The 13,259-nt window shown below is 35.3% G+C and overlaps 1 protein-coding gene across 1 annotated transcript; it reads left to right on the plus strand.

Moving 5' to 3' along the window:
* The first annotated feature begins 11,633 nt into the window (after positions 1 to 11,633).
* Positions 11,634 to 12,800, plus strand: LOC120416875 (lysosomal thioesterase PPT2 homolog). The gene is made up of 3 exons (XM_039578770.2): positions 11,634 to 11,893; positions 11,971 to 12,220; positions 12,279 to 12,800. The coding sequence occupies exons 1-3, from the start codon at positions 11,759 to 11,761 to the stop codon at positions 12,749 to 12,751; spliced, it is 858 nt and encodes a 285-aa protein (XP_039434704.1). The 5' UTR covers positions 11,634 to 11,758; the 3' UTR covers positions 12,752 to 12,800.
* The last annotated feature ends 459 nt before the right edge of the window (positions 12,801 to 13,259 follow it).

The raw sequence follows: 13,259 nt of genomic DNA on the forward strand, positions 1-13,259 counted from the left end.
GAGTGTCCTGGGTTCTCCTAGGACTCCCTGGAGTTAAGATCTGTGGGTCTACTTCCGTAACAAGCAAGATGTCGGCGGTTTTTGACAACGGAACATACCCGCATAGCTTCAGTGAGTGTGGTGGACTGCTTTCCTAATGTGTTAGGATGTCCTGGGTCATCCAAGGACTCCCTGGAGTTATGATCTGTGGAGCTACAGCCGTAACAAGCAAGGGGTCGACGATTTTTGACCCCGGAACATACACGCATAGCTTCAGACAGTATGGTAGACTGCTTTGTTAATGTGTTGGGATGTCTTAGGTCATCCTTGGGCTCCCTGGAGTTTAGATATTTGGGTCACTGTAACAAGAAAAAGGTCGATGATTTTTAACCACGCATCATAACCGCAAAGATTCAGTGAGTATGGCAGACTGTATTTCTGTTAGGTTGGGGTGTTCTGGACCATTCCACGGAGTCCTTTTAACAGCCGTAGACCTACAGATCATAACTCCAGGGAGTCCTTGGATGACCCAGGACATCCTAACACATTAGCAAAGCAGTCTACCACACTCACTGAAGCTATGCGGGTATGTTCCGTTGTCAAAACCGGTCGACATGTTGCTTGTTACGGTAGTAAACCCACAAATCTTAACTCCAGGGAGTCCTAGGAGAACCCAGGACACTCCAACACATCAGCATAGTAGTCTACCATACTCACTGGAGCCACGCGGGTATGATCCGTGGTCAAAAACCGCCGACATCCTGCTTGTTACGGCGGTAGACTCACCGGTCTTAACTCCAAGGAGTTCTCGGATGACTCAGACCATCCCAATAAGTTGTTACAACATTGCACTGAAGCCTTCCATACTCACTGAAGCAGTCTGGGTCGGATCCGGTTTCAAAACCTTGAAGTTTCGACTTGTTTCTATGGGATGCCTCTTGCACAAACGGTTCAAACAGATAAAAACAAGAGAAATCATGTTTCAATCATGCTAAGACATATCAGAATTCATAGTTTTTGCTGATACGCGTCGAATGAAGTCAAGAAAATCGAAATCCATAATGAAACAGAGATTTTATGAATGATTTTAGAAATAGCAAAAATACGATTTTTTGTACATTTTTACCCAAAATCCTCAAACTTCAACAACTTGTAACTTTTGAACCCCGGGGTTTAGAGAGTTGGTCCAGAAGACTTTTTTTCATGTCTCGGCGAGATCTTTCGAAAAAAGTTGGTCCCGTTCGTGTACATCCTTGGACCAAATTTGCCCATTCTCCTTTGGACTTTTTTTGGACTTTTATGCCACCAGCAACGATGACATGGGGTCTTGGGGTGAGTTTGGATCATACAAATTTTGGCAAATCTGTATGATTCAATCAAAAAGCATTGCCAAATTTTCATTTGCTTGCAGTGATATTTTCTGAAGTAAAACCCGATTGAGAAATAGAAAGTAAAATTTTTTTCATCCCGATTTTTATAATTATTGCTATCAATTTAATATTTATGGGAAAACAAAAAGATTGAGTCCTATTTGTGGCATTTTTTTCTGATTCTCACTATATAACCACATTAATTTCAATTCAAGTATTGCTCGATCCTAAACATGCTGGTCCACTGATGGAACCTTTTGAAAACTTTCAAGTGTCAATTTTAATTGCTGACAAATGTTGAACTTTAACAAAACATGCATTTTGAAATAAACCGTTTTTCAAATATGTTTTTTGCTTTAGTTAAATTTGGCTAAACATTGATTTGTTAATCTCATAAACCATATTTTCTTTCGGAAACAATTCAATTCAGATCAGATTTAGATCTGAAAAATCTTATTTATTTATCGAGACAATTTCCGCAAAGTAGTTTAAAGTACTTCATTAGATTTTATGTTGTCACTGACTATCAGTGAGAAAAAAGATTATTTTTATTTAACGCAATTAAAAAATAATGTTGCTGCATCTTTCTTTTAACAAGAGACTTTTTTTTCAACTTTCCAACTGAATCGTGTTTCACCCATACATGTTTCCACAAAAAAAGCTTCATCTCATCTCCCAACAAATGAACAAACTCCAGTTCCAGGCAGAGGATAGCTTTAATATTCAAATTGTTGAAAACAAAATAGAAAAAAAAGAAAACATAAAATCAAACCGCCACAAACTTAAAGGGAGGAAGGAAAAAAATCAAAAAAACAAAAAACCAAAATCATTATTCATCGAGCTTTCTCAGACAAGAAATTAGACACACTTTACGACCATAGAAGAAGGAAAACAGTAGTCGACAAACAAACGAGAAATGGAGGTTCAAAAAGTAAACTAATAACGTAGTGAAGCTTTCAGTGCTTCTGACGCAGTCATCCCATGCATTTTGCAGGACTCGAAAAGAAGAAAGCGCACACTGAAAGAATACAACTAAAATAGGAAAAGTTGTTTTTATTTCAGAGAATAACCAATTCGTTAAATTTGATTGTTTTCCACTATTGTAATGTGTAGTCGCATTTTGTTTGTTTTGTAAGCGTTTTCTTCTAGCGTAAATCTAAGCAGTGAAAGTGAAAGAAACGAGTAAGTTTTCCTATTAAAATATATATTGAGTAAATTGTTTAGATGGACAAGTTTTTAGAATAGGTTATTTTACGTGAGCTAAGAAAGGGGCGGTGAAGAACAAGACAAACCAACTAAGAATGGGTTAATGTTTCGTAAGGTGTTTGTACATATACACATAAATAAATATATATTTGCTGAAGAATAATAACTATAATTAATAATATTTTTCCTACGAAAGGTTAAAAACTACGTTCGAGAGTAAGTACTCATGTTTTTATTTAAGTTTGGAATCCTGATCGACGAGGCATCAAAATGTGTAAAATACGAGAAAATGATATCAAAAAGTGCGTATCACGACGAAAAAGGTAATTTGGTAAGAGAATTTGCAAAAAAAAAAACAAGAATGTTATAACGAAATAAAAACTAAAGGAAAATGCTCCGAAGAGAAAAAAAAGCTACATTGTGAAAGCTGAATAATTTTGTAACTTTTAAAACATGAGAAATAAATAACATATCTGCACACGATGGGTAAAAGTTCCTCCCCTTGGCAAATATCACATTTCCCCGGAAAGCGTTTCATTTTCAGCATAAAATACCGTACAAAATCCCCCAATTCAGCGAAACATGAATGTATATCTAATCCCATCCTACATGCAGCATCGAAAACTGCACCACTCAATTTACGATCCACCTGTCTGGGGTGAGGGGGATGCACAAATTCCGCGAGCCAAAAGCGTTCATTTCCATTTCCAATCGAATTAAATCCGATTTCAATGAACCTCGATTTCCTACCCCAAACCCTTCTTCCCCCCGTGGTGCCGTCGGATGTGGCTCACGCGAAGGGGAAAAATGTTAAATTTCATTACTCCAGGAATTTCGGGAAAGTTGCAAAAATTGGTTTGTCGGGGAGGAAAAAAAACGCGAGTTTCCCATCCGCTTCAGGTGGAAAGTGTGCAGCAAAAAGTTGTGATTTTGTTCACTTTTCGACAATTGCAAACGGGTTAGCGGGCGATTGACTTCGGGCATGGGGTTTCGAAACTTTTGAAATTACGAGTTAGTTTAAAATGTTTTCAACTGTTTTCAATAGTGAACTCAAACATTTGAAGAGTACCCGAGCAGACGGAAATAACTTGGGAATAACATTTTTTGATATTTGAAAATACTAAGCCAATAACATTCTATGTTATTTATAACAAGATTTGTTATTCGCAGTTATGATTTTTTTGTTATTGGATTGTTATTGTAATAACGGACTAATAACATTTATCGTTATTCTTCGAACAAATCTTTGTTATTATTTTTTGGTATTTTAACAACTAATCCGATCATCCCAATTACAGTTGGAGTTATTCCTCCATAACGAAAAATGTTATTCACAAGTTGTTCTGGCTTTCAATCAATATCAGACCGATAACAAATTTTTATTATGATAACATAAACTGTTATTGAACTCTTATGCAAAAAATGATTTTTCAGACCGGCCCGTGGCTTAATGGCTACGGCTCCCCCTCATAAGCGGAAGGTTCCGGGTTCGATTCCCGACCGGTCTCCTTGAAATTATTCGACTATAATTGAACTTTGAATATGAACAAAAAAGGCATGGAATCAGGTGGGATTCGAACTCACACCTTTTGATTGGTAGTCAGATGCTCTAGCCACTCGGCCACCGAGGGGTTGACACCCCTTGAGTGAATTAATCCGTAGTGGTGAAATAATGTCACAAGGTCATTTACTATATAATACAACAATCCCTTCCCCAACGATTCCACTACACACCACACACCATTATAATCTATAATTAACTCGAACCGGTTGGTACGGTATGTCCCCGGCTTCTTCTTCTTCCCCTGTTGGTTCTATGAAATGTGGGATCCGTTCATAGAATCTGTCTCATGCGGTTAATGCAACGCAGTAGGCCGGGCCGCTTTAATGAGTGTAATACACTTCGGGGGTTCTCGAAAGTACTGCAATCATTAATAATGACAAGAAAGAACTTGAGGCGTAATCTAACCATAAGTTCTTCCCGGATGCTTTCTTCGGACTGGCTGCGCTTGTGTTCGATTAGATTAGATTAGATTATGCAAAAAATGATTTTTCAAGAATATTCCATAACACTTTCTGTTATTTTAACAGTATTTGTTATTAAAATGACATGAATTTAGTAATTACCGTCTGTTCGGGTATAAAAATATCAAAAATTTGGATGCTTTTTAGAGCTATATTATAAATCATTTTTGCATTCCTCACCTCAATGAGGAAAGGCTATAAAAACACTCGAAATATTAACTTCGTTATTTGACCTCGTAGACTCACCTTCACGTATACATATCGTAATAATCAAATTATGAGCAAATGTCTGTGCGGGTGGTTGGATGTTGATCAAAATAATTGCACTTGATTATCTCGGGACTGGCTGAACCAATTTTGACCGTTTTGATCTCATTCGATCCGTCTTGGAGTCCCATAAGTCACTTACCTATAAATTGTGAAGTTTAGTAAATTACTATAAAAGTAATGCTTAAAAAACGATTCCGGCTAAAGTCCGGAAGATTGTAAAAAGGGTGGTTTTTGTAGAAACCTCGTCATGCTATACATTTTTAGAAAGATATTGAAAATACCTTTCCAATGAACCCAAAACAATGAAAGTCTGACAACCCTATCAAAAGCTTATTACTTAAGTGTCATTTATTTACTTTTTTGAGGCCGGATCTTAGATATTTTAATGAAAACATTGTCCGATCCGGATGGTTGATCCAACCATGCGACCCATCGCACAGTGGGCGAAATGGAACCAAAAATCGGACTTAATTGAACGCGGCAGGTATGAAAAATAATGTTTCTTATGTAAAAAAATCCGGGGAATCGATTGATGATAGTTTCATCCACCGCACAAAACGGCAAAGGGTTCATTTTGCCCCGATTCCCCAATTTTTTTACATTTTTTCTTGAAAATTGGTCTATATTAAGAGCGGAGGCTTCATGCGGCCATCCAAAATTCACTTAACTTATGTGAAAATGTCCCAGGAATCCAGTAAAAATAACCACTTGCACCGCAAAAATCATCTAGGGTCCATTTAACCCCAATTCCGCTATAAAAGCATTTTTGGCCATTTTCAAATGTTAGGTCGGATTTTAAAAATCTGAAAATATTTTTATCGTAAAGATTAGACAATTTTACATAAGAATGATGATTTGCAGATTGAAGAATCAGTTTTGAGCCAATTTTCCTAAACGCAAAATAAACTGCCTTTTACATATTTTTTTTTTCACATAAATGTATCAAACTATCAAGTGCAAATCGTTATTCCTATGTAAAATTTTCTGATCTTTACGATAAAAATATTTTTAAAATCTGACCTAACATTTGAAAATGTCCAAAAATGCTTTTATAGAGGAATTGAGGTTAAATGGACCCTAGATGATTTTTGCGGTGCAAGTGGTTATTTTTACTGGATTCCTGGGACATTTTCACATAAGTTAAGTGCATTTTGGATGGCCGCATGAAGCCTCCGCTCTTAATACAGACCAATTTTCAAGAAAAAATGGGGAATTGGGGCAAAATGGACCCTTTGCCGTTTCGTGCGGTGGATGAAACCATCACCAATCGATTCCCCGGATTTTTTATATAAGAAACACTATTTTTCATACCAGGGAACCAGCCGCGTTCAATTAAGTCCGATATTGGGTTCCATTTCGCCCACTGTGCATCGTTTGATATGTAATCAAAAGACCTTTCCAAAGAATTAAAGAGATTGAAAATCTGACAACCCTATCAAATGTTCTTAGCACTTAATGTTATTTTAGATTTTTTTGGTGCGTCATAAAGTTCTCAAAGTAAATATGAATGTGAGGAAGGCACCAACCAGCTAAAGGTGGATTAAGTAACGTTTTTGAAACAAAGGGATAGATGGCAAATAATCAATAATGACAAAAACATTAATAACCATTATAAGTTGGTTTTGAAAACTATTTATTACTTTTGTTATTTTGGTTCATTTTGGTTTGGTGATTTTTTTTAATCATATTTTTTTAATTGTTTGTTTTTTTTTGGTTTTATTCTGGGTGATGAATAGAGAGAATGCGTAACGTGATTTTCGAATGATCCCACTTTATTTACATCAACAAAGTAGGAGGCTGTTCAAACACAAGCATGACTTTTTTCTTGCTAGTAAATGAGCTGTTTTATAATCAGTAGTGAGTGTTTTATTTTGTCTAGTTTTTGACTTTTTTCGCTGGAAAATTTTCGCGTTTCGATTGGTTAGAATTTTCTTTTTTACGGGTAATTTTTAGCGAATAATCGTAAAATAAATATATAAAATGGACACAAATTGTATTAAAATATTTTGAAAAAGTATATGTGTGAAAATAATAGTGATTTTGCAATATTTAAAAAAAATAATTTTTGTTTCTTAGTATGTTATTTTTTTAAGTTTATGCATTACAACATGCATAAACAATCGCTTAAAAATAATCTAGTTGAAAAAAATTGTGCGAGTTTTTACATTCTTTCAAATATAAGCAGTTATTTAATTACAGCAAACAATTTTAAATCATATCTGTGAGTTTTTGCATTAATTTCTTTTAGTGCATTGCATTCTTGTTTAAATATATCATTTGAATTATTTCTGTGAGTTTTTGCGTTCTGTTAACAATGAGCAGTTCTTTTAATTTTCTGCTTATAATTTTGATAAATTTCTGTTAGTTTTTGCATTCTTTGTTTTTTAAGCATATTATTTGTATAATTTTTGTAAGTTTTTGTATTCTTTCCAACATGAGGAGTTCTTTTGATTTTCAGCATAACATTTTGAAAAAATGCCGGTAGTTTTTGCATTCTTTGTTTACTGAGCATATTTTTTAAATTATTTCTGAGAGTTTTTGCATTCTTTCAAACATGAACAGTTTTTTTTTATTTTCTGCTTATAATTTTGATTATTTCTGTTTGTTTTTGCATTCTTTGTTTTTCAAGCAAATTATTTGTATAATTTTTGGGAGATTTCGCATTCTTTCAAACATGAGCAGTGCTTTTAATTGGCTGCTTATTATTTAGATTATTTCTGTTTGTTTTTGCATTCTTTGTTTTTCAAGCAATTTATTTGCCTAATATTTGGGAGTTTTTGCATTCTTTAAAACATGAGCAGTTCTTTTGGTTTTCAGCACAACATTTTGCAAAATTGCTGTTAGTTTTTGCATTCTATATTTTTGGCATATTTTTCAATTACTTCGGTGAGTTTATGTATATTTAGTTTTTTAAGCATATTATTTCTATAATTTTTGTTAGGTTTTGCAATCTTTCAAACATGAGCAGTTTTTTGAATTTTTAGCATAACATTTAGAAAAATTTCTGATAGTTTTTGCATAATTATTTTTTAAGCAAATTATTTGTATTATTTCTGTGATTTTTTGCATTCTTTGAAACCTGAGACGTTCTTTGCTTTTTAAATTATTCTATTATTATCTTGCCACTCCTTCTCAAGTTTGCATGAGTGAATTACAAGATAGCACTGCAGCGAACAAATAGCATAAATTGTACAAAAAAGTTAATTTTTATTCAATTCGGCGAAACGTCCATTCGGCGAAATGACTTTCGGCGAATCGTACCATTCGACGAAACGACATTCGGCGAAATGACCATCGGCGAAACGACATTCGGCGAAACGTACCAGATCCGGTGATCCAACAAACAGGGAAGATTTCCGCAGTAACAGTTCAATAGGGCGTATCTGCGTTTGTAAACAAGCAGTCTATCCCTGTCTTACTTGACGTGAACTGTCACTTGAGCAAAAGGGATAGACTGCTTGTTTACAAACGCAGATACGCCCTATTGAACTGTTACTACGGATTTTCAATCAACCAGGAATCCAATAATAAAGACAGCCGCATGGACTCTATCAACAACATTCATTCATAATTATAAAAAATGACGTTCTCGCCTTCCACTTTCTTAAAATTTCTTGACTCCAACTCCAGGTCCTTAAAAGCCAGACATTTTTCATTCTTGCAAAAAAAAAAGATTTTTTAATGATCGATAACAATACTCTCTACTTTTGGGGAACAGTAAATTGGTTCCACTTTGACAGTTCAAAATTGAGGCCGCTTTGCGAACCACTATTCAACACCCAGGTTTTATTGAAGACTCTTCAGTTGTGAATTGTTTATATAAAATGGTATGCCATAATTATATAAGTTTTCTCTCCAATACACTTTAAGTTTTTAATTAATTGTAGTTGTTTAAGGCTAGAAAAGGCACACCAAATTATTATCAATTTCAAAATTCTCTTATTTTGCTTTGTTTCGATTAGGACAGAAATATAATTCAATGATTTTTTGTCATAGGATATCGTCGAATCATAAGAAATATTTTTTTGTCAAATATTTAGTATTCATCTGATCTTTGCTATTTTTTAAGATGTCAAACAATGCCGTCATTTCAATAAAAACAGGTAAATAAAAATTATATGTTTAAATCAGTCTAAAAGCGTTTGTACGAGTTTAGTCAATGCAAATAAGAATACTTTGTTTTTGGGAAAGTTTTGAAGAATTTCACTAGCAAAAACATTCATAAATATTTATAAATTCAGCAATATTTGATTTATGTTAAGATTAGAATTTATCTTGTTACAATAATATTTTTAACGAATAAGATTTTTTTTGAAAATAACTGTTTAATAGTTTTGATCGCCAAGATTTTATTAATTTAGCTATTATTTGATACTTTATCACCGAAACGCGTCATCCAAAGCCTAAAAAACTTGACCAAACATTATGCCTAAAAATATTCAGTTTTATGATCACACTGGATCCATGCTTTTGTTTTATTCTATACATAAAATCATGTTAAGAACTAATCGCCTTGATTTTTTTCATCATCTGATTCAACCATTTTTGTTAAATCGCACTTAAAATCGTCCAGCGCAAAATCAAACTTTTTCAATAAAATCGTTGTATCTCGCCAATATTTCAGTTTAGTTTGAGGTCTACATTGATTATTATGTAAAATTGTCCGGGGAACACGCTGGTGATAAAATAAAGCAAATAAAAATATAAGGAATTAGTCAAAATTGAATTGTAATATTGAAAACGTTAAATATACACCCAAACGGCGGTCGCATAATTGTGATGCATGGTGGCATGAAAGTATATCAGAATCTGCATGAAAACTGTCCTTATGCATTTTTTGCGATATAGGGGTATGACATTTTTGCTCGTTACCGACAATTATCGACATTACCGACAGCTTTTTGGTTGTATTTCACAAATAAAATCCCTTAACAGAACGTGGATTGAACCACCAACTTCTTGGTTATTGATCCGAAACGCTACCACCGCGCCATGGAAGCTTGATGAAGTGGGAGAGACAGAGCACCAACATATCCTTCTTTCTGGAGTGTTGCTCGGGGACACACCAGCTTTATGTGTGTTGGTGAGAACTGCAGATCGCTGAAATGTTTTCACGCGGGCATTAATTATCTACGGGCTTGTTGCAAATAATGTTATAAAATGTGACATTTTCTGCAGCAAATCAACTGTTGCAGATTTTGAGATATATTTTTCCTTTGGGTGTATCAATCGCATTATTGCGACTTGTCAAAATAAATACTATCCATCTAGCTATCTATATATGAACTAATATCTAATTTTATTGATTTCAATCAACGAAAAAATAAATAATTGGGAACCCCTGCCTTTGTGAATGGAGTACAATAAAAAAAAACGAACAGCACCAAATAGGATGAATAGAAAAAAAAATCTCACAAAACAACAATTCCATCGGAAAATCGTATCCCACCCCCTAGATGCTATAGGTGTTGTGACCAGTTCAACCTGGCCAAATGTTATGCTGTGCTAAATCGCGTTGCACGGAGGGGTGCTTCGGACTCCGTGACTAGTGAAATAGGTGGAAAATTATCGTGATCAAATATGCAACCGTGGCGGGAATCAGCACGGGGCGAAAGATAAATATAAAAATTTCAAATTTGATTTTAATATATTTCGTAAGGTTGACGAGGGGAGAGAAAGGAGAGTGGTGGGTAAATCGTCAGCAGTCACTTTTGATACGAATCGGGTGGCAAATAATAAATTGAGTGAGGATTTTTCACCTGGAGGGCGCACTTTTTTGATCAAGATTGGGCTTTGTGTATGATATCTGAAATCTGGCAGAGGATTCGAGTGGATGCCTCTTGGATAACGGAACGTGCCAAATTGAAATGAGATTTGCATTTTTGTTCACCCAATTTGGAACAACGCAGTTTAATTATTGTGTGTTATAAAAAAATTAAATGCTACACGAGAAATATTTTGAACAAGACATGTACAATAAAGTTTGTACATATCCAAAAAATGTTTAATATTATATTGGAAAAAAAACTATAAATGGAAGATAAAGTCTGAAGCAACATTTGAAAAGGGCGCATAAGCATTTTGATATCTGCAAAAAGTTGTCAAATTCTGATAGAACACGGGATGCTGGGGAGAACAGCTATCGTTCATCACTTCGAATTGGGTCCTAAAATTAAGCCTAAAATTGTGATATTATAGTTCCCAACGATAAAGCTTATTTTTCTGAGTACAATGACCCTCTGTATGATCGTTAAGGATTATAAATGGAATCTATTTTTAGCGTTGTACATAAACATTAACAAAGGGCTTTAGGACCCAATTTTGTGGAAAAGTTACCTGAAGCATGAGAATAATCAAAATAGTCAAAATGCATATCCGCTATTTCTCGAGTTGCTCGGTTAATTGATAAATTATTTCTTGAGTCAATTTTGACATTTCTATCAACAAAGTTGAATCGCGTCAAACATTTGAGCCGGATTGGTTTAATTTACAGTTTGGCAGATTTTTTGGAAACTTTGCTCCACTCAAATTTAGTCAAACATAGAAGAGTCAAACAGTTGAAAATGGGAATGTGACTCGTGTGTTCTGCGCATGTTTCATAACGCCTGTGAAATATTTCAAAAGCTCCCTCTGCTTTATCGATTCTTTCATTTTCTCTCACACAACCGTCAAAGTCTCCGATGTTTTGAAGACATATTGCTACGTCATTTGTGACAATCCCGTCCCGAAATACGTCAGTAACGCTCAAAACATAAACAAAACATACTGAGCAGTTGTTTTGTTCTGCTCTTCGGTGTTTATTTCGTGCGTAGAAAGCTTACTGAAAGGTCACAACAAAGAGAGACTTCCGTGTGAATGGTTTGACGAGAGTAAATCTTTTAATTTAGTTAGACAATTGAGCAGCTAGAATGTCAAAATCGGTGCTAGTTTTATTTATAGTGCTTAGTTTAGGCTTCGCCAGTGCCTTTAAGCCGGTTGTGATCATCCACGGCATCCTGACCGGGGCGGAAAGTATGGTCATAATTCACGAAGAAATACAAAGGGTATTTTTGATGAACGCAATTGCTGGTGGTAATTGAACGGAGGATGAGTCATTGACAAGTTTATTCTTGATTTGCAGTATCATCCGGGTACGCTGGTTTACAACACTGACCGATATGCTGGCTGGTCGAGCTTGGAGAATGCGTGGCACCAGGTGTTTGAGTTCCAGAATGACTTGCAGCAGATTTGTAAGGACCATCCGGATGGGGTTATTCTGCTCGGATACTCCCAGGGAGGACTTATGGCAAGGGCAGTTTTGCAGATATATCCAGATCACTGTGTAAAGAAGTTCATATCACTCAGTTCTCCCCAAGCTGGACAGTATGGGAGTAAGTTTCAAATTAAGTGCATGAATATCAAAAAACTAAATTCATTTCATTATTTTAGCCGACTTTCTTCACCTAATTTTCCCTTCACTGATGGCCAAAACGGCCTACCAGCTGTTCTATACGTACGTCGGCCAGCACACTTCGGTGGGAAATTACTGGAATGATCCCCACCATCAGGATCTTTTCGAGCAATTCAGTATCTTTCTACCCTACATCAACAACGATCTTCCATCGACCAACTCGAGTCAATTCAGGGACACGCTGCTAAAGCTAGATCAAATAATCCTGATTGGTGGGCCCGACGATGGAGTCATCACGCCCTGGGAGTCGAGCCACTTCGGATATTACAACGGGACGGACGACGTGATTCCGTGCAAGCAACGAAAAATCTACCTCGAAGATCGCATCGGACTGAAGACGCTGGATGAGGACGGTCGGTTGAAGCTGATCACGATGGCCGGGGTGAAGCATTTTGATTGGCATTTGAACGTGGATGTGATTCGGAAAGTTATTCTGCCATATCTTGACTAAACGGTGATGTGCTCTTATATTATTGTGTATGTTTTGTATGTATTTGTTCAATTTTATTGCAATTGAAACAGCATGTTAGTAAATTGAAAACTATGGTGATGTTGATAACGATCAATAGTAAATATTAGACTGATTCCTTAAAATAATATATTGTGTTTTATTAGATTTTAACTGAAAAAAACCGAAGTACGCTTAGTTTCGCATCCAAGTAAACAGGTTCATTGGAAATAGTTGAACCATTGTCCATTTAATTGTTTTATTTTTGATTGTCAAGCTTTGTTATGAACTTCTCTAAAATAATCAATTCAATCAAAACCCGTCGTTGCCGTCGGAAATATTGGTAATAAGATGTGGAAAAAATGCATTTTGTAATTTACTAGGCAACAAACCATTCAAATTTGACCAAAATATTGTCGCAGAATTCGAATCTGATGTTAGAAGTTAGAAAATGATAAATACCAAAAAAAATCATGATTCGATTATCCGAAGTCCCATACAAACCTTCGGA

Source organism: Culex pipiens, chromosome 2 (genome assembly GCF_016801865.2).
Source record: "Culex pipiens pallens isolate TS chromosome 2, TS_CPP_V2, whole genome shotgun sequence".
Classification (NCBI taxonomy): domain Eukaryota; kingdom Metazoa; phylum Arthropoda; class Insecta; order Diptera; family Culicidae; genus Culex; species Culex pipiens.

What these genes read in the sequence shown, in the direction of transcription:
- LOC120416875 (XM_039578770.2), top strand. Translation starts at nt 11,759, where the DNA reads ATGTCAAAATCGGTGCTAGTTTTATTTATAGTGCTTAGTTTAGGCTTC. An exon ending in TTCACGAAGAAATACAAAGG is followed by an intron (nt 11,894 to 11,970) that starts GTATTTTTGATG and finishes CTTGATTTGCAG; the next exon opens with TATCATCCGGGTACGCTGGT. An exon ending in CCAAGCTGGACAGTATGGGA is followed by an intron (nt 12,221 to 12,278) that starts GTAAGTTTCAAA and finishes TCATTATTTTAG; the next exon opens with CCGACTTTCTTCACCTAATT.